Source organism: Haematobia irritans, chromosome 3 (assembly GCF_050003625.1).
Source record: "Haematobia irritans isolate KBUSLIRL chromosome 3, ASM5000362v1, whole genome shotgun sequence".
Lineage (NCBI taxonomy): Eukaryota > Metazoa > Arthropoda > Insecta > Diptera > Muscidae > Haematobia > Haematobia irritans.
In genome coordinates, this window is record NC_134399.1 from 227647917 (window position 1) to 227670975 (window position 23059).

The 23059-nt window shown below is 35.9% G+C and overlaps 1 protein-coding gene across 1 annotated transcript; it reads right to left on the minus strand.

The window, feature by feature from the left end:
• Positions 1 to 462: 462 nt before the first annotated feature.
• LOC142231479 (uncharacterized) lies at positions 463 to 14858 on the minus strand. Its single transcript, XM_075302088.1, has 4 exons — positions 9685 to 14858; positions 8484 to 9581; positions 8183 to 8393; positions 463 to 567 (listed from the first exon to the last, which is right to left on the minus strand). The coding sequence occupies exons 1-4, from the start codon at positions 14856 to 14858 to the stop codon at positions 463 to 465; spliced, it is 6588 nt and encodes a 2195-aa protein (XP_075158203.1).
• Positions 14859 to 23059: the final 8201 nt, after the last annotated feature.

The window sequence follows — 23059 nt, forward strand, 5'->3', positions numbered from 1 at the left end:
TTGAGATCTCCAATGTATGGAAAAAGTAAACAAACTCTCTCTCACACACACACGCACGCATGCAAATCGAGTACACAGCTTAAAAGCAGATATATGTAGATCCTTGAATCCTGTATCCATATTCAAATATACTTCTACATGGCATACATCATACATACTCTGACATATGAGTTGCCAAAAAATTTGATTTAGGATTTTTAATTTTATACGTTCCCCAGCAAGTTCACATATATTTTTTAATTACGATTAAGTATGTGAGGAGTATATGATGGTTAAAAAAAAAAAACACAAAAATAAAGGCAGGAGGGTATCCTTTCACTCAACTGCCAAGGAGAATAAAATTTGACATGTGTGGCTGTTGTATGGGGTAGAGTGTGGCAAGAAGCTTTTCAAGACTTTTTTAATTAAATTTCCATATACGAAGGTTTCATTCACATTCTAGCGAATTCCAAGTTACGGGTATCATAAGAATACAGGAGCTTCATGTTCCTTAGCTTCATTTTCCATTAAATCAATCTGTATTTGATGTTCAAGACACAAATATTTGCTTTTCGAACTGGCATTTATCTTTTGGCAACGAAGATGAAATAACATTAGTTCATCGTTCTGTTCTTGAGTGTCCTTAGAATCCTTTTTACCGTATTAAAGTATGTGGGTGACTTCTTTCTCTTTCGACTTTAGACTAGACTCTTGTATGTTCCTACTTTTGATTATTAATTACTGCATAGTTTTGCTGTTGTTGTGGCATTAACATCAGCAGGAAATAAACCTTCCTTAGATCATAAATTAACTGCATCGAAAATATTTGCTTGAGTTAAAAATCAGACATCGCTTATCCTCCTCTTCGGTTGCTTAGTTAATCAAAAGAACGTCTGTGTGTATAATTTTTGTATTTAGCCAAAACAATTTCCGATGAAATTAGGAATTTGCATTCTACACTAGGTCATGTAGGTTCATGCATACTCTATTTTTACAAAAATACTATACTATTTTTACAAAATCGTGAACGGGTGTTCACATTCATGCAGAGATGGTATATTTTATTGAAGTATGTATAATATAGTTTGATTATAACAGTAAGAAACGTCGTCATTATGATTTATATAGGCCAGTTTTCATACACATGTACTGGTTCAAAATTTTACTACTTGAAAAATTCGATATTGATCGACCCAGACTGTTCTGGACCTGGATGTGTGTCCATCTAGTTTAGATTCACCAGATAGTGGTCGAATTCTAAAATATTTTCATGAAATTTTATATATGATTCATGACTTGATTAATAAACTAAGAGGAAGGTAACATGTGAGAAAGGATTCACAAAAATCTAGAATTGGGTGCTGGGACTCATAGTTAAGTAAGGGAGCGGTGATGCAATGCACAGAAAGAAGCATATTGTTTTATGGAAAAATTTAACTACCATGTATTATATTTTACGAGATTTCCATAATGCATTGCTAAAATAACGAAAATTAACATGACACTTGTGACTATTTACGAAAAAATTAAGTAAAAGTGAAGAAAAGTTATTGGAGTCAATATCATAGTAACCACGTTGTTCATTCATAATAATTTTGAAAAATGTATTTGAACAGTCATTGAAATTTATACCTATTGAATTTAAGACATATTTGGAATAATGCAAATTTCATTAGGCTGGAAAATATTCTAAAAACAAATTCTTAAACTAAATAGATTTTTTTGCAATAAAAATAAGCATCAGTTGATTTTTCTTACAAGTGGCTCTTGGTTCAATCCATGTTCCGGCCAAACACCAAAAGCATGTCAGCCGTGATTTATCCCCATCAGCTATGTTAATGGAAATGCTGGAAAATGTCTGTTTCAATGCTTCTATAATTGGTTTCATCGTAATGTGAAAAGACGTTCGGAAACGGCTACAAAAAGTAGATCCTTTGTCAGTGAGCTAAATATGAAAACAGACAGCACACTTTGATCAAAGAAAAGTATCACTTCTATAGAGTCCGGATACAGTCTAAACTAACTAACTCATCTCCGGAGGATAGGAGACGAGTGAGTAATCGCGCACCATTGCACAGTGCTTCCAAATCGTTTTTTTGGAAATAATTTTGTAACTTTTGACCGGATAAAGATATCAACATAATTTTTTCTGTGTGTGAAAGCTGAAGTGTTTTCCTTTAAGTTTGCAAATTTGTGAGCCACCAGTGGGTCCACGGGCTGATCTGTAGGCGTTGAAAATTGGTTACCTTCGGGTGTATGACATTTTGTTTTAGCTGTCAACTCTGCAATTTTTAACAGATTTCGATGATTTTTTCTTTGCTGGGTAGAACTTGTAAAGCTCTACAAAAAAGTGTATGTGCAACTATCCTACCAGTAAACAGCTGAGAAATATGCAAATTGCAAAAAAAAGTTTTTTCAACATATGTCCCCAATTTGGGGATTTTGGGGAATTTTGATACCAATTTTGAGAATGGTATATTCAGCATAGAAACGTACATTTGCAGAAATGCATTATTTTACCCGAGTTAGTTACGTTTAGTGTAAGTTTTTGGCGCATTTGGCTAAGCACGGGTCTAAATATAATACATCGTTGTAAAGGTATTTGAGATAGCTTTATTTCTATGCAATTGAAAAGAAGAAAAAATACGGAACCATTTTTTTCAAAAATTCCAATTTTTGGGAATTAAAAATATGAATTGGAGTCTTATTACCTTTTAAACTAATTGTGATATCATTATAATTTTTTTTTGATTTTTGCAGGGAAAATTGGTTTAAGAAATATTGCTGAATACACCATTCCTAACATTGGTATCAAAAATCCCCTAAGTGGGAACATATATTGAAAAACTTTATTTTTTTCTAATGTGCACAGAAAAAAATTTCACGAAAAATTTTCCAATTAAAAATTTAATTCAACAATTTTTTTATTTAAACAAAAATCAATCACAAAAATTAATAGTATCAATTCATTTTTTAATTGACCTTCAATTAATTGTTTAATTGATACTATCATTTCTGTGATTGAAGACATTTCAATTAAACATTAATTGGATCAATTAATTCCGTGATTGAATAAAAAAAATTGTGTGTGCATAAAGGGTGATACGGTCAAAATTTGGTCAAGGGAAAACGCGTGTAAATCGGTGAAATCGTTTATTTAAAAAATCAAATTAAATTTCTTTTTCAAGTTCAATTAGTATACAATTCAGGAAAAATATTCAGTTAGGCTTTCGCTTTTCCAAATCTGAATTGCCGGGCCTCACGCTTGACACCTGCCATCAGATTTTGTACAGCCACCTTGTCCACCTTCTTCGCCGCAGAAAGCCAGTTTGCCTTGAACTGCTGCTCGTCCTTAGCAGTTTTTTTTTGGTCTTCTTTAGGTTCCGCTTGACAATAGCCCAGTATTTCTCAATTGGGCGGAGCTCTGGCGTGTTGGGAGGGTTCTTGTCCTTGGGAACCACCTGCACGTTGTTGCTCTTCTTGCTTGGACGGCATTTTGACAACTGAAGAGTGAATTCCAAAATCAAAATAGGAGCAACATTCTACACACACACACCTTCAAAATGAGGGGTGTTCAGGTTTTTTAAATGCAAAATTGAAAGAAATACGTCAAGTTTATATTGACCAAATTTTGACCGTATCACCCTTTATGCTGCGACATCGAGCTTTTCCATTGCAGAAAACGCCTGATAGGAAATTATACAAATTGGTTCTTATATGTAGGGTGTTTGCTACATAGCTTAATGAGCAACCATAAATTTATCTTTTAGTTGTTGACGAGAGGAAACGTCTGTTCAACTAAACGACAACTGTCAGCAAATGCAAAAATTATGTTTATGCGTTTTTTACTCGAACTTGCTGTTCTTGTCATCGTTGTCTAGCTGTGCAAGTAATACCAAAAACTTGAAAATCATCCGTGATCTATGAAACAAGGGTGGCGGGGTGGTGCGAGTATGTCATATTATTAAGTCTACCGTACGACGGCGTTTGTGTGGGTGTAAGAGGCGCATTAAAACCAATGCATTTCTAGGATAGTATTATGGATAGTTGTAGCTTTCGTTGCTATCCATAGTAAAACATTGGCATTTATGTATGTATGTGTGAGTGAGTGTGCATAGCTGTATCAGGACACGTTTTCACGTTGTTGTTGACAACAACAACAACGAATTTTACCTTGGCTAGATACGGGTTGTTCTTAGTTGTTGTTGTTTATATTTTTTGATTGTTGTTAACTCGTGGAGCAATATGGGGAGTACGGTGTCCCACCAGGACCTCATTTCTACTCTGCATGCGCGCATAATTACCCAATTAAACCAAAATTACGTTGCGTGCTCAGACATATTAAAATTTTTGCAAAATCACTAAATACACAATTTCACGCTGCAAAGATGATGAATAATAGCCTAAGCTATACTCCACGCCACGACATTGTCGATTATTTAAATTGGAAGGTTGGGGGTGATTAGTTTGGAAAATAGAAGTTGATTACAAGCCACTAGACTATGATAAATTCGTAAAAGATGTGAGTTGAACCCACGAACTCTCGTACGGAGTGTAAGTCAAAATGTTGAATCAAATTTACATCATCTTAAAAACGAATCCAAAACTGTGGAAAAGGGGTCATGCTATTGTAAATATGATTTAATGACATTTAATTTAGTAATTTGAATATAGTGATTTAGGCTAGGTATAGTGGCTGCCCGATATTTCAGGCTCACTTAGACTATTCAGTTCATTGTGATACCATAGTGGTGAACTTGTCTCTTATCACTGAGTGCTGCCCGATTCTATGTTCAGTTCAATGATAAGGGTCCTACTTTTTATAGCCGAGTCCGAACGACGTTCCACATTGCAGACGTTCCACATTGCAACACTGAAATGTCACCAGCATCTCAGAGAGGAAAAACTTTTTGGTGTTTGATCGAAACTGGGTTTGAACCCACGACCCTGTGTATGCAACGGGCATGCTAACCATTGCAGCACGGTGGCTCCCATTAGTGATCTAATGTACACAGAAAAAATTAGCTCGTAATTTATGACAAGTTTTGAACTTCAATTTAGTTATTTTGAGTTCTTTTGCAGTTCATGCGACTACTTAATATTAGTTAAACATTTTACAAAATGATTTCATACAGGTCAGTTCACTGTTATAAAACACAATGACTATTTTTCTTAAATGGAAGTATAGTCAATTTTTTTCCAAAAAATTTCTTAAAATTTTTTTACGATTAACCCTCTAATCCCGGAACGCTATTAGTAAAACACACCTAAAGACAACAAAAATGACTAAAATAAAAACGTCGTCAAAACTCTACAAGACACCTTGCAGCATATACTAGATTTCACCGTATTGATTTTGCTTGTTTCGTTCAAGGTTTAAAATAGTAATCTTCACTATTTTATCAGCTGACAGTAAAAATGGGCAAGGTTAGGTTAGGTTAAAGTGGCAGCCCGATTAAGATTCAAGCTCACTTAGACTATTCAGTCCATTGTGATACCACATTAACTAAAAGTACATATTACATATGGGCACTTCTAGTTTTAACCGCTGAACCTTCTCGATTATTTTTCTTCTGGGGCCATATTTGCTTGGTGTCGTTACAACCTATGTAATTCTCCCATCGAACATTTGCCATCATAACAGCCTTGTCACGCAGCATGAGCTTGCTGGTAGCCAGGGGCGTACCAACAGATTCTAGTTCCCCTGGAATATGTAAGGTAGTCCCTAGCCTTGCCAACTCATCCGCTTCGCAGTTCCCCGGTATGTTCCTATGGCCAGGCACCCATATTAGGTGAATATTGTACTGCTCAGCCAACTCATTGACAGATTTGCGGCAGTCGATGGCCCTTTTCGAGTTGAGGAACACAGAATCCAAGGATTTTATTGCAGGTTGACTGTCTGAGTATATATTAATGCCCACATTTTTTGGAACATTACTTCTCAGCCAATTTGCCACCTCTCTTATTGCTAATATTTCAGCCTGAAAGACACTACAGTGATTAGGTAATCTTTTCGCTATTCGAAGTTCCACATCATTAGAATATACTGCGAAACCCACTTGTCCATCCAATTTGGAGCCATCAGTGTAGAAATCTATATATTCTGTGTGCACCACGCCCACTGTTGGGGATTAGAGTCTCAAACTTTTTGTCGAAAAGTGGTCTCGCCAAAGTGTAATCCACTACGTTAGGCACATCTGGCATTATTTTGAGGACCGAACTGTGACCGTAACTTTTTTCCGTCCACAGCGATAGGTCGCGCAACCGCTCAGCCGTTGTTGCAGCTGACGGTTTGGCCAAAATGTCTAAAGGCAATAGATGCAGCATGACATTAAGGGAATTTGTTCCAGTCTTGCTGAATGCGCCTGAGATACACAAACACGCCATACGCTGAACTTTGTCTAAACTTGTTGGCTGGTGAAGTGCCGGCCACCAGACTACAACACCATATAGCATTATTATATATGCAATTTTCCTTTTTTTGAAGTATGTCTCAAACATTTATGAACAAAACGTGGGTATGAAGAAAAAAGTATTAAAAAAAATAATAATAAATACATTAAATTTAGCGTTAGTCTAACTATGGCTTTTTTCTGTGTAGAATCCGATAGGTCTTTTAATAAACCTAAACATATCATATAATTCATGGAAAAATCAATCTCTTATGGCAAATGACGATCTTCCAGTCATTGCAAAAATTCGGTTTAAGCTAATTTTTAGAAAGTCGCCAAGTTTTGTTTTTCGTTTGTTGTAATATCGACAAACCTACATCCGATTCATAAAATATTAAATTGCATTTTTTTATGAATTGTTCGCAATAAATAAGAGGCTTCGTTTAATAAAAGGCTTGCATGCCAATAAACCCTACTACCTAATGAGAATTTATCAATGTGTGGATGTTTGAAAGACTTTCGAACTAAAATTTCTTCGTTTTTGGATGTTTTGTTTTTGTCTAAACCTATTGAAAATTGTCTATTTCGATAGCTTTTTGATGATGAGTTTATGAAAAATTTCATTACTTTGTTTCAAGAACAAAGTAAATATGATGAATACCATTGAAAAGGTTCCATGTCATGATGGACGTGACCTTTTTTTTTTTTGGTAATAGAGGAAATATTTTGGGGTTTTTTATACATAGTCATTCCATTTTTTGTGAGTAACTTTAACTCTCTACACTTGTTCACTTTGTTCACTTTGTTCTTTTTTGTTTTTGGGGGGAGAACGATTTTATTATTAGTTAAAATCAATTGCTAAATTTAGGGTTGGTCCATAAGAGAATTCTAAAGAATTTAAATGTTGAAATTTAAACACAATCTTTTTGGTATATTTGGATATTTTGATTTTTTTATTGGTTCCATAAAGTTTATTGGTTACATAATGTTAAATTTTATAATGGAAAGTACAAGTATATATAATAGAAGAGGTATTTCTATGATATAAAGTTTTTCGTCGTTTTGTCTTTATAGTTATGTGATTCGACTTAAAAATAGACATCTTTACATGAAAGAAAATTTCGTTTGACTAAAGTCAACTTGGCTATAATAATTCTGAAAAAAATATTTAAAATTAATGAAATCGTCTTTACATTTGTTGACTTTTACTATCATGAATTTTAGATTGACTATTTTCATTGTGTAATCTGTCCTAAACATATAACATAGGATAGTGTTTGCTTTAAATTGTGAGCCATTCTACCTTAGATCATATCCACCTTCGCTAGCATTTTAGATTTACTACAGATTTATGATCTTCCACTCAAAAATAAGTGAACTCTCTATTTCACTAAATCCAATTTAACTATATTTTAGTTCATACAATTATTATGTTTACATCAATATTTATACCCTAAACCACACAGAGGTCAGGGGATAATAACTTTGATCGGCCAAAAAATGTGCCTACCAAAAATATTGATTTTAGACCCTGTTTAATTATATATTAATTGGGGTATTTTTATAAAGCACCGGAGGGGCACTGCTGAAGCTACCAACAATACTTAAGCCACAGTCACAGCGTTAATAGTCAAACTGCTTATTAGTTATAAAACAAACACAATGCGGCATATTACTATATTGATTTTATTCACGTGCTCCTTTATTTTTAATGATAGTCTTAACAAATTCAGCGAAATTCAATAATTATAATCTTTGAGACTTTACGATTCGAACGCTTCTTACGAACTAACTTAAAAAGAAAAAAATACATGCAAAGGTAATAAAATAATAGCGAGTAACAGTAGATTCTTAAAGATAACAAGAAAATCCCAAAGTGGTATATTGATGATCATCTTCGATAATGTCCAACATGCATACAAACCGAATATGGTTCCTCTCCACATCTCAATAGATGGCGGTAATTCTACAACTTCAAATAAATTCATCTTAACATAAACATTCCGGCCCCCTTGCAGTACTCTGCAATCCATAAAACATTCATTCAATTTCCGACAAGTTTTAAATCAAAAGGAACAGGGTCCGGAAATTATGTAGCCAAAAATCGTAAACTGTGCTAAAGGTCTTCCCAATGTGCCACCGCTAACTCCATTTCGTATTATCTTAGAATACAGGTCCCCTCCAATGGAGAGATGTGCATGCCTTGATAGATAAAATAGTGGATCCGCCAACTGCAGCCCCGGATATTCCTCAACAATCTGAGACTGTATTGATTTGTTAGGAGTAACTATAGAAAACCTTTTTCGCACCTCGGCGTACGTTTCGACGGTACTACTCATTCCATGACACCCTTGAAGCTGCAAATAACATTTCCACTGATTTCCAAATTTTAGCATTTTTTTCCCAATTCGTCGTACTAAAGACTCATCTATTATAGTTCTCTCAGACACAGGATCTATTATCGCCCTTTCCTCAACATAACGATCTCCAATAATAATTTTCACAATTGCCGTCGGTCGGAGCATAATGGATTCCTGAATAGAATATGATGTGGAGAACGCTTCCGAGCGACGCATCGATTGATTCCTCATTACTTCACGGGACTTAAACGGAACAACTTGCTGTGATAACTTTGTGTTGCGTCGATTGATTTTCGACGAACGTGAAGGATTCACTTCCTCCATATCCATGCTGGATCGCTTATGTATTCGTTTTGCGGACGAACTTGGTCCAGCCGTGAACGAGCGATTGGACGAACTAGGTCCATTTTTGTCAATGGCATCGGACGAACGAGGTCCGGGCCCAGAGCTGTATCTGGACGAACTAGGTCCACTTTTGATTGTGCTACCGGACGAACTATTTTTGTGTCCTGCGTGAGGTTTGGACGAACGAGGTCCTACCCTTTTAACACATACACTTTTTAAAGCTTTACTGGACGAACGAGGTCCAGGTTTATGCAGCAAAGTATGGTGCATGTCACCACATTTTCGACAACGTCCTTCACTGGTGCAAGTACGCCAGGTATGATCATGAGCTAGACAGCCCGCGCAGTGTCGATAAATGGACACAATCCGCATGCGTTCAAAGTAATCCATAACGAGGAATTTTTTACAAAATCGAAGTGGATGATCCTTAAGGCATACACGGCATACAATTTTTTGTTTGTTTTCGCGATTTTCTGGAAGATATCTTTTTGCCTTAACCATGATTCTAAATAAGAGAGAGAGACAGAAAAAAAATTCTTAAAAGTACAAACGAAGGTGACATTTAGTTAACAGGTAGACAGACAAGTTTTACAACTGGCCTAACTAACGGGCCACGAGCCGTTCGGATTTCGACAACTCTAACCTTTCCATCCACACCAGGAAAAACTTTTGTTACTCTCCCTACTCTCCACTCGTTAGGAGGTAAATTATCGTCACGAACAACAACCATATCATTGACTTTCAAGTTTGATTCATCGGTTTTCCACTTATTCCTTTTAACAATTTCTTTTAAATATTCATTTTTCCACCGCGTACATAAATGTTGATTGAGTGCTTTAACTCGTTGCCACCTATTTACTATAGTAATTGGAGAATCTTGTATATGTGGTTCTGGTGGTGACAACAGTGGGCCACCGATCAAAAAGTGACCTGGGGTAAGTGCATCGACGCAATCAACGTCCTCCGATAAGGGACAAAGTGGTCTTGAATTCAAGCAGGATTCAACTCGAGCCAATAGGGTTGAAAACTCTTCGAATGTATATCTTAAATTGCAGGCAGTTCGTCTGAAATGGTGCTTAAAGGACCTAACTCCTGCCTCCCATAGACCTCCCATATGAGGCGCCGCAGCGGGATTAAAATGCCAATTAACTTCATTGTTCATATATGAATGAACAATTTCAGAACTAACGTTTCGAATAAAGCTACGAAATTCGGACCTTAAAGCCCTCGAAGCACCAACAAAATTTGTCCCATTGTCTGAATACATATCCTTCGGACAACCTCTCCGAGCAACGAATCTCGCAAATGCCGCCAAAAACGTCGCCGTCGATAAGTCACTTACAGCTTCCAAATGAATTGCTCTTGTGGCGAAACAAACAAAAAGCGCAACGTATCCCTTTGTTATCAGGCATGCCCTACCAGTGTAATTTTTTATGTCATAAGGCCCGGCGAAATCAACACCCGTCCGCGTGAAAGGCCTATCAATAATTGTCCGAGCCACCGGCAATGATGCCATAATTTGTTCCTTTGACCGTTTCGCGAATATTGTGCACACTCTGCAATGTCCTATAACATATCTTATCATATTCCTAGCCCTTGGGATCCAGAATTCTGATCGGAGAACCCTTAACATTAACTGGTTTCCTCCATGTAACGTGACCTGATGTATGAAACATGTCAAAAGTCGTGAAAACTGGCAATCATAAGACAAAATAACCGGATGTCTTTCGTTAAAAGAAAGAAAGTTTGCGTTGGACAACCGGCCTCCAACGCGCAAGAGACCCTCTTCATCAACAAAGGGATCTAGATTCAATAGGTTACTTGTCTTACGCAGAGGATAACCATTGGTTAGACTAAAATACTCCTCAGGAAAATATGCCTTCTGAGCGACAATAGCCAGCTTTCTCTTAACAACTTGAAGCTCATTAGACGAAACTAGCATTTCGACAGTCGAGGATGATTTCTTCCTTAGCAACGCGATGAATCGATACACATATGACATAACCCGTAATGCCCTTGAATAGGAAGAAAATCTCAGGAGCGAGTCCTCAAAATTCTTTATATATATAAAAAACGACCTTATATCACGACCTTCCTCAATTGTATGATATTCATTCCTAGATTGAACTTGCCAGTCCCCTGACGAAAACTTCATCCACGAAGGCCCATACCACCACAAAGTACTCCCTATAAGTTCTTGAGGCCTAACACCTCTGCTAATAATATCTGCCGGGTTATGCTCCGATCTAACATGTCTCCAACATTCCTTTCCGACCAAATTCACAATCTTCGAAACTCTGTTCGCAACAAATGTCGTCCACGAAGATGGTGGTTTCTGAAGCCACGCGAGTACTATTGTTGAATCGCTCCAACAAAAAAAATTAGTTTCCTTATTATCCAACCTCAAATCCTTTCTCAACGACTCTATTAATTCTGCGAGCAAAAGCGCACCACATAACTCCAACCTTGGTAATGAAATAGCCTTCAAAGGGGCAACTCTAGATTTTGCAATTAGCAAATTAGTCTGAACAACACCATCCAAGGATATTACTCTCGAATAAACACACGCCCCATAAGCCCTTTCAGACGCATCCGAAAAGCCATGAATCTCAACATTACAACGTGGTTCAAATCCAATCCAGCGTTCGAGTTTCACGTCGTTCAGAATATTATAATCAGTAATAAACTGATTCCACCGATGACTACTTGCCTCAGTCAAACGTTCATCCCATCCAGTCCTCTCCAGCCATATTTGTTGCATTAGCATCTTCGCTATCACAATAACAGGTCCCAACCAGCCAGCAGGATCGAACAGAGTTGCAATTATGGACAGCACTTCTCGCTTAGTAAAATCACCCTTCCTACAGCCTATAGGTTTTACCGAAAAATAAAAGGTGTCACTTTTCGCATTCCATCTAATTCCTAAGGTCTTGGCCTCACTTTCATCTTCAATTTCCAAGAAGTTTTCCGTAAGAAGATGCTCTGCCGGTAGGTCCTTTAATATTCTTTCATCATTTGCCATCCATTTTCTCAAAGAAAATCCCGCTGATGACAGCGCGGACCTCAACTGTTCTCGGGCTTGTAAAGCCAATTCTAGATCATGTGCTCCTGCAAGCACGTCGTCGACATACATCATTTCCCTCAATATCTTTGTTGCCAAGGGGAATTCCTTCTCCACCTCAGAAGCAAGCTGCAGTAAGCTTCTTATGGCTAAAAAGGGTGCACAGTTTACACCAAATGTAACTGTTTTCATTTCAAAATCCTTTATATCTTGATTGGGATCTTGTCGAAATACTATCCTCTGAAATCTCGTATGCCTGCCATCGAGCAGAATCTGGCGATACATCTTCTCAATATCACCATTAAACACATACCGGAAAAACCTCCATCTTATAATTAATAACACCAGATCATTTTGTAAAACAGGTCCGGGATATAATACATCATTCAAGCTTAGACCTGTTGAAGTAGGGCAGGATGCATTGAATACAACTCTCAACTTTGTTGAGATCCTTTCTGGTCTTATAACTGCGTGATGGGGTAAATAGAATTCCGAAACTTGTTCATTAGTCCCCTTCAACCTTACCATTTGCCCTAAGGATTCGTATTCTTTCACTACTGAATCATACATAACTTTGAGATCCGGTTTCCTTAACAAAGAAGCCTCATTTCGTAGAAATTGTTTGACCGCTTTAGAACGTGATAATCCCAAACCATTTCCCTCCGCATATTGAGGTTTAAATGGCAGACACACTACAAATCTACCAGTATCCGACCTCTTCGTCGTCTTTCTATACAATTCCTCACAATACTCTTCTTCTACCGTCATTGAAGACACCCTTGGAGGCTCCTCTAATTTCCAAAAATTCTCAAGTTGTTGATTTAAAGAGATTTCAGTACAAAACGAAACAAGAGTCGTAAAACCACTCACTGAGTTATCAATTTGCCCGGTTAACACCCATCCAAATATGGTATTCTGAGCAACAAGTGAGCCGAGAACATTCCGTTGGACGCCCTCTAAAATAATTTGTGGATAAACGTCTGCTCCAATCAATATGTCAACTTGATCGCTCTTCCCAAAATATGGATCTGCAAGTTGCATGTCACCGAAGGAGTATTGGCGAGGCATAGAAACCGTCGAACTTGGCAGTTTTCCTGTAAGTTGAGGCAAAACTAGTGCATTTACTTCGACTTTTATATCGCTTTTACCGCCTGACCTCAGGTTAAAGGTGCATTGTTTCTGGGTCGACCCTGCCAAAGCATTATTCAATCCCGAAATTCTCGCATTTACCTTTGTAGTCTGTAAACCAACTCGTCTTTGTAACCTTTCTGATATGAAAGAGGCTTGGGACCCTGAGTCAAGCAATGCCCTAGCGGTGAAAACAATTCCGTTGACATCGATGTTTACTACGGCCGTACCCAGTAGTACAAGCTTAGAAGACATAGCAAAACAACTCTGAATCTGCTGTTCATTAGTCACACTTTGACTCGAAGTTGGACAATCTCCATCAATCTCCGCTACCTCCGTACTTAGAGATACTCGAGCGTCCCTATGTAATAATGTATTGTGTCTCAAATTGCATTTCCCACAACTAAGTTTGCTTGCACATTGCTGCAACCTGTGATTGCTACTAAAGCAATTGATACATATATTGTTCCTCTTGACCACCATAAAACGTTGTTCTGGAGTCATTTTCAAAAACTTGTCGCAGGACTTTAGATAATGCTCCTGCGAGCAGGCGAAGCAGGTAATTCTCTGTGTACTTGCCTGGTACATTTTAACTTTCCTATGTGTAGGCTGAGTTCGCTCCAATTTCCCAGAGATCTCCGGAACTTCAACATTGGTAAAATCAAATACTGTTTCCAACGATTGGAACCGTGCGGTTAAAAAATTATCCAAATCCTCCCATCTAGAGATTTCCGTCTTATCTCTCACCGTTTGTTCCCACAGAGATAGTGTAGTTACAGGGAGCTTTGTCGAGCACAAAAACACGAATATAGGATCCCAACTATCAATACATATCTCATGTAACTTCAAAGACGTGATACAATTATTTATTTCCCTTTGAAGTCTTTTTATCTCATGAGCTGATTCAGACCTGACAGGAACAAGATTAAAAAGGATTTTTAGCTGGCTATTTACCAATATCCTTTTGTTTTCATATCTGTCCTTTAAGTTGTTCCATGCCATTTCAAATCCTTCATTAGTTAATTGGGATTTTTTCACAATCTCCAATGCTTCCCCTTGTGTGTTCTGGCGTAAATAGAAGAGCTTTTCAACTGGCGTTATTGACTGGCAGTCAATATACACCGCCTTAAACATATCCCTAAAGGATGGCCACGAGAGATAATCGCCATAGAAAACTTCCGTGGTACAAGGCGGTAATCTTAGTCGATGATCATTAACCCTATTTTCGGAATATTGTTGAGGAATGCGACTAGGAGAAGCAAAGGTGGACGTCAGCACAGATCTATTTAAAAATGACTGGGACAATTCTCCCATTCCTGCTGCACACGTTATATAAGCTTCCCTGCACTGCTTAAAAAGATCCGACGCCTCCTTTTCCTGCTCCTCAGAACATTCACAATCGACATTAAACTTCTCATACGAATTCTTAACTTTCGTCCACAAACCCTTAAACTCTTCCTTACGAAGTTCTACCGTGAACATAGTATGTGTCATGCCAGATGCGCCATTGGACATGGCACTATTTTCCCTTTCGAATTCCAAAAATAAAGCAGCAAACTTTTTAAACTTTCTTAAAAGAACTGGATCCGCCATCTCGTGGTATTGCCCTTATTAAACACTCAGAAAAATGTTGCTAAATGAACTAATATTTACTGCAAAGGTTTATTCTGTTTTAGTTTATTTTCAAAATTTTGTAAGGAATTTTCAAGAATTCTATGAGCTAATAATTTAATAAATCTCACAATTTCGAATACAATTTAGTCCCATAAAGTAGTTTACTTTTCTCTCTGTGTAGATTTCCAAAAAACAGACAAATGTGAACTCACTGTAAACCCAATTACCGCCTTAGGACAAGTAAAGCTTTAGGACAATTTTTCTTTTTCCAAAAATCAAAAACAAACACGCCTTATAAACCCAATATAGGATACACAAAAGTGAAAATAACAATCCAGAGGAATAATGGTAAACAATATTAGTTAAGATCAGTGACAACTCTTCCTATTATAGTCTCTTATTTCGAGAATGTCGCAAACACGCGTGTAGATAAATTGCCAAAATTGATCAAAGCCGATAACATACGTAGATGACTATTTTAAGACATGTAACTATCCAAGTATAATGCTTATGGGTAAATGTTCACAAATCAAAAGTTATCGCTTTGAAACAATTGAATTTCTCTCTAAATTCAAAAAAAAAAAATCTAGCATGAAAGTATATAAAAATATCGACGACAGCGACAAAAAGTAAATATTCGTGAAAAAATTTTACTTGTGGTCAAGGAAGACTCTTTTTATTATAAGTCGCTTACTTCAAGAATATTGCAAACATGCGTGTTATTAAAATCGCCAACTGAACAATGTAGATAATGTAAATATATAAAAATTTACGATGTATGACTCTCTCAATATAACGATCATGAGCAAAGGTTGACTAAATTTATATAATTCTTATTCTCCATGAATAATAAAGCTTGGTCACCGAATTTATTTTCCAGCATTCCTTATCACAAAACAGCACAAATAGTCATACCGCTGAATCCATAGAAAATTTGCAGCTATATTGACATCACTGGTTCACTCCGTTCAACAACAAAGAGAGAGCGCGAAGAGAATAAAAATAAAAAAAAACTTTCGCTTCCTCTTCACCCCACTGAGTATAACACGAGATGACTCTTTAATTTAATACTCTTTTACTTTAAGAGAACGTGAACAAATCATAACAAATGTGACAAATGGGAATAATGAATTATTTTGTCTTCCAAAAAAAAATATACTAAATTGAAAGTAAGTTCCAAGTCGGCGTTTCCAAAAAAACTATTACGATTCAAATAAAATTGTTCACTGCAACATACCTGCAATCTGGAGTACAATAATAAAATGTACAATATTTCAACTATGTACTATGAGACGAAATAAGAAAAATAATCTCATAGTATCTGGTTTTCACTTTAGCACAATAATTGTTTCCCAGTTATTTATTTTCACTTCTATTATTTAATAATTTCATGAATTTTTCCTTTCACTAATTTTTCTTTAAATTACTTTGCACAATTTAGACGAATCAAACCAAATTATTTGCAGAAATTTAATTAAGCATGAGATGGTTGTTGTCGTTGTAAAGGAGAGAACGAATCAAAATGTAAACGAAGAAGTCGGAGTTGCCAGATGTATTTATACTTGCAGGGAAATAAGAATTAGTTTATATTGTAAAGCCAAGAAGTTTAATATACGATCTTTTTACGTTTCTTCAAATTAAAGACACAGTTTCTATTTTTTACTTTTACAAGTTATACTTCTCTTGCCCCTGATCCGGTTCGAAGGACCTTGTTTAATTATATATTAATTGGGGTATTTTTATAAAGCACCGGAGGGGCACTGCTGAAGCTACCAACAATACTTAAGCCACAGTCACAGCGTTAATAGTCAAACTGCTTATTAGTTATAAAACAAACACAATGCGGCATATTACTATATTGATTTTATTCACGTGCTCCTTTATTTTTAATGATAGTCTTAACAAATTCAGCGAAATTCAATAATTATAATCTTTGAGACTTTACGATTCGAACGCTTCTTACGAACTAACTTAAAAAGAAAAAAATACATGCAAAGGTAATAAAATAATAGCGAGTAACAGTAGATTCTTAAAGATAACAAGAAAATCCCAAAGTGGTATATTGATGATCATCTTCGATAATGTCCAACATGCATACAAACCGAATATGGTTCCTCTCCACATCTCAATAGATGGCGGTAATTCTACAACTTCAAATAAATTCATCTTAACATAAACAGACCCCATAAAATATATACCGATCGACTCAGAATCACCTCCTGAATCGATCTAGCGCTTGGTGTCCGTCCGTCTGTCTGTCCATGTTTTTGTTGTTCACATGATTCCGGTCATAATTATTAACCGATTTGGATCAAATTTGGTATAGGGTGTTTTTTGGGCACAAGGACGAACGCTATAGAATTTGGAAGAAATCGGATCAAATTTAGATATAGCTCTCATATATATGTATCGCCAGATTTCGACGCTTTTTTACAAACCGATCGTCATCAATTTTTGTCATAGTAAACATCATAGTAAACTTTTACATCACCCTTTAAGTCTGCAAAATTTCATCGAAATCGGTTCAGATTTAGATATACCTCCCATATACATGTATCGCCCGATTTTCCCAAATTTGGCCATAAAAACCTTATTTATTAAGCGATCTTACTCAAACTTGGCTAACTCTAATCTTTTATGGTACTGACACTATGTGCTAAAAATAATCGAAATCGGTTTAGATTTAGATATAGCTCCTATATATATGTATGGCCCTATTGTGCCAAATTTGGCCGTAAAACCCTTATTTATCAATCGATAGTACCCAACGTTGGCTAAATGTAATTCTACAGTAGCACTAACTGTATGTGCAAAATTTTATCGAAATCGGTTCAGATTTAGATATAGCTCCCATATATATGCATCGCTCGATTTTGCCATATTTGACTATAATACTCTTTTTTATTAACCAATGTTATTCAAATATCGAATTTTGATGTATTAGCTGATCGTATTTAGACTTACATGTAGCTCTTACATCATAATAAAGCCCGATTTTTACAAATTTGGATTTATTACCCACAACTAATTGACCGATTTCTTCTTTTTTAATAATGGACTCAATATTAGTGGCATACTAACTCTTTAGATGCAAAATAAACTAGAGCTGTAGCAAGACTCACATAAACATGTACCCCCCCCTTTACGTTCTTAAATATGGAAATCTCGAAAACATATACCAATGATACCCCACAAATGCTTATGTTTACTAATTCAGTAGGGGTGGTTTAGGGTATGATATAATCGGTCCCACCCGACTTTCTACTTTACTCACTTGTTTTTTGCGTATGTTAGATAAATCAACTAAAAAACGGGAAAAATTATTCATAAATTAAGCATAAATTCGTATTTATCACAAAATAGTTCATTATTTCTTTAAATTTGTAAATTTTACTACAAAAGCGTCCATCATGAACTTCATATGTCACTAAAGACATTTTTTTCAATTTTGAACTCCAATTTTTTCCTTCAAACTACAAAATTTTCTTTAACAAGTGAAAAAAAATATTTATGTCTAATAAATTTTCTTGAATTTGTCGAAAAATATTTACTTATTTTTGTGATATCGACGTGATGCCAGCGTTTGTAATACTATTTAGTTAAAATTTTCTAAAAACATTCAAAATTTTCTAAAATTAACCAAAAGATTTCTTCCTGGTGGATTCACTGTTTTTTCAGTGTATCGACTTGAAACTTGGCACAAGTAGGTTATCGATGTAGGTCGGATGGTATTGTAATTTGGCCATATCGGTATAGCCCTCATATAAACCTATCCCCAGATTTCAACTCCGGAGCCTCTTGGAAGAGCAAATTTCATCCGATCCCGTTGAAATGTGGTACGTGGTGTTAGTATATGGTTCCTAATATTCATGCAAAAATTGGTCTATATCGGTTCATAATTATATATAGTCCCCATATATACCGATCCCCAGATTTGACCTCCAGAGCCTTTTGGAGGAGCACATTTCATCCGAACTGGTTGAAATTTGGTACGTAGTTTTAGTAGGTGGTCCCTAACATTCGTGCAAACATTGGTCCTCTTGGAAGAGCAAATTTCATCCGCTGGAAATGCGGTATGTTTTGTTAGAATATAGACTTCAACAATCATGCATAAATTAGTCAATATCGGTCCATAATTATATGTTATATAGCCCCCATATAAACAGATCCCCATATTTCACTACTGACTCTCTAATTACAGCGCAAAATTGGTTCATATCGGTTCGTAATTATTTATAAACTCCCCAATATATGTCGGTCAAGAACTGAATTGTATAGGTATTTATTCTACGTTTTTTATACCCACCACCATAGAATGGTGACGGGGGTATAATAAGTTTGTCATTCCGTTTGTAACACATCGAAATATCGATTTTCGACTATATAAAGTATATATTCTCGATCAGGGAGAAATTCTAAGACGATACAACGATGACCGTCTGTCTGTCTGTCTGTTGTAATCACGCTACAGTCTTCAATAATGAAGCAATCGTCCTGAAATTTGGCACAGATTCGTCTTTTGTATGCAGGCAGTACAAGTTCGAAGATGGGTCATATCGGTCCAGGTTTTGATATAGTCCCCATATAAACCGACCTCCCGATTTTAGAGTTAGTTTAGGACCACAAAGAAGTGTGGCAAAAATAGTGAGTATCGCTCCATGTTTTGATATAGCCCCCATATAGACCCATCTTCCGATTTTACTTCTTGGGCTTCTAGAATCCGTAGTTGGAGATCTAGAAGCTTTTTAGGAGGTTGCCAAAAATGGTGATTATATGTAGGTCCATGTTTCGATATAGCCCATATATAGACCGATCTCCAGATTTTACTTCTTGGATTTACAGAAACCGTAATTTTTATTAAATTTTCCTGATATTGGAAATCTAGGGGTATTGTAGGACCACATATACGTGTGCCGAAAATGTATTGGTTCATGTTTCGTTATATCCCCCATATAGACCGATCTCCCGATTTTACTTCCGTAGTTTTTTTTATCAAATTTGCATGAAATTTGAAATGTAGAATTATTTTAGGACCATAAAGAGGTGCGCCGAAAATGGTGAGTATCGGTCAATGTTTTAGTATAGCCCCCATATAGACCAATTTCCCGATTTTACTTTTTGGGCTTGTAGAAACCGTAGTTGTAGTTCAATTTGCCTGAAATTGAAAATCAGGAAGTTTTTAGGATTATAAATAGGTGTGCAATAAATGATTTTATTGTTTGGGATTCTAGAACCCGTAGTTTTTATCCAATTTGCTTGAAATTTTAAATCTAAAAGTATTTAAGGACGATAAAGATGTGTGACGAAAACGGTGAGTATCGATCATTATTTTAGTATAGCCCCCATATAGATCGATCTCCCGATTTAACTCCTTGGGTTTCTAGAAATGATAGTTTTTATCCGATTTGCCTGAAATTATAAATATACTGATATTGTAGACTCACAAAAACGTGTATCGGATTTCGTTTTTATGGGTCCATTTGGTAAAGCCTACATATAGACCGATTTCACTTATTGAGGGTATAGAAAGCGCACTGATCATGTAAATTGCATGTAAAATCTACAGATTTTAGATTTCAAATCAAGGCATTATTTCATCATATTCTTCCACACTTACAAGAGATGTTAATGATTCTTCTAAAACTCAAACAAAAATGGTTCTTATAAATCCAGAATCTGATATAGTCTTCATAGGTAAAATCTTTAAATTTATCTTCGGGAAGTGTACTGGTTGAACTGCTCTGCTTGGGAGAATATCTGTCATCGAACCCCCCTGAAATTTGAAAGTAATCTATAATATGTGATTCATGGTGGTGGGTATTTAAGATCCGTCCCTGCCGAACTTACTGCAGAATATACTTGTTCTTAACAACGCACTATGGAAATCTCAGGCCCTATTAAAAGTTTGGCCATCAATGTGCCCAGTGTATCTTGAAAAATAAATCGTTATGTTTCCCATTATTTTTGTTCTTAATTTTATAAACTAGACTCTTATTGGACCACCCTCGTAAGCACTGTTGTGTTATTGTTGAGTCTTTCCGTTTCATAAATATTTTCTAAATATCCGCTTATATTGTTAATGCCATTGTTTTGGTGACACCAAACAACATAAATGCGTTTGGTTCGATGGAATCTATCACAAAGTGGGGCAAACAAAGATTCCGGCAAAAAGAAAAGAAAAAAATGCCAAACATACTTAAGAATCATATTTCCCATGATAAAGTGTTCTAAGTGTACCCTTAAGGCCAAGGCTGGCAACTAACCACCCATGAAGACACACAGGCCGAACACCAAAAAGAAGTGGGGTAGTAAAAATGCGACAAAAAAATGAAGATTTAATTCGTAAAAAAAATGAAGCGAAAAAAGATGGCATAAGAATTTCCAAGTACATTCCGTCCAGACTTCTTGGACACCAGTTGAGGCAAATACTCTTAGAGCGTTGTAAGCCGCTTAAATAATGCGCTTCATAAAAAGTTACGACTACGAAATCATTCAGATTTTTTTCTACCCCTCCATATTCGTATTGTGTCCTTTGGGTTTGGGGTTTCTTGCCTTGGTGTATCAATGACAAGCAGGACAATGCACAAATGACATTGTTTGTGGATATCCTGAGTCCTGGCGTCGATCCCTCTTCACTAAAGGAAATCTGGGAAATATGAAGTGAAGTGGTTTCGCATAAAAATTTATTGCCCTGCCATCTAAAATAATATCAAGAGTCATGAACATGAAAACGAAGAAGCTCGTCCGAGGAACAATAACAAAATCATCTTAAAAAACAAGGCCTTTGGCGGTATCGCAGGATATGGGGAGGACCGGAAATCAACATGTGAATAATGTGGCTGTGGTTTCACATCCATAACAAATTCATTGCAATCTTCTATCTGATTTACTCGAACAAAAGCGAATGCTGGAAGTCCTTGATATTTGTATGGGTATGTGAACAAATGCCTTGGGTTATAATCCGCAACTACAAGAAAGTCCTTTTAATCTCTACATTTATACACACACGTACATACGCACACATACGTTAGAGATAACGATATGGGTAAATCTGATGAAGATGTTGATAACAATTTGGTCACTTAAAGTGGAGCAAATTTATATCTGAGCAGTTTTTTATCCACTCGACTTCACTTTAGTCCGTTTTTTTTTGACTGGGAGTGAAGAGCTTTAGGCGAGTGGGTTGAGGTTGGTGTGATGTCCTTATCAGAGGATGTTTTCATGTGGGTGTGTGGGGTGTGATTGTATGTTTTGTAAATTGAAGCAAATGGCCTTTTTGATGTACGTGTTACAAGTTATTTTGTTATGCTCCGTACCTTGAAATATACGGTATATCAAATATATCAGGTCATATGAACATTTTTTTCTGAATAATGTCTATAAAAATAAGTTGCTAAATTTTAGCAATTCATTGTATTTCAATTTTCGTTTATGCAATTTCTTTAAAATAAAGACAGTTTTTATAAATTTAAATTAGGATTCAAATCTTATTCTTGGAGTCTTCATTATCTGTGTGTGTTATACCAACTAAGCTAATTAGTTATAAAATTTCAACTAAAACAAATACTTCAAAGTAAAATAAACGTTTTCTTAATTTCAAAAATACTTTAAATCAAAAATGAAAAATCTTCCAAATAACATCTGTCTGTTATATGTCTGTGTTTAAGGCTTTTTTACCTATAATTCTAATAGTAAATATATCAGTTAACTGGAAGATTATTTCTTTCTTTTTAAGGAGAATTTAATTTGCTTCAAATGTACTCGTATATGATTTCATGATGACGCATAAATTTGGAAAAATTCCAAGTATAAATAATTATTCTGAGCCATAGAAGAGGATGATTTAATTGAGACCATTAAGGAAAAATGTGTATTTATTCGTCTTTTATTTGATTTTGTTCTATCATGTCATACCAAAGGCCTTCAAAAGCGGCTTAACTCAACTCAAATATTCGGCCCGGACGTCAATTATATATTAGTTCATGTTTCAAGTAAAACTTTTTTTTAAATAAAGCCTTAAAAGACATCACCTGTTGTGAATAAAGTTTAGTTTAAGTCAAGTAATGTTGTGTTACACACGAAAAATAATATTTGGATCCAATCACGAAATTAATTATTAGTTAATTAATTTAATTGAAATGTCTTCAATAACAGGGATGATCCAATTAAAAAATTATTTT

What these genes read in the sequence shown, in the direction of transcription:
- LOC142231479 (XM_075302088.1), bottom strand. Translation starts at nt 14,858, where the DNA reads ATGGCGGATCCAGTTCTTTTAAGAAAGTTTAAAAAGTTTGCTGCTTTA. An exon ending in TTGGGAAGACCTTTAGCACA is followed by an intron (nt 8,394 to 8,483) that starts GTTTACGATTTT and finishes TATGGATTGCAG; the next exon opens with AGTACTGCAAGGGGGCCGGA. An exon ending in TTATTTTATTACCTTTGCAT is followed by an intron (nt 568 to 8,182) that starts GTATTTTTTTCT and finishes CGTTGCCAAAAG; the next exon opens with ATAAATGCCAGTTCGAAAAG.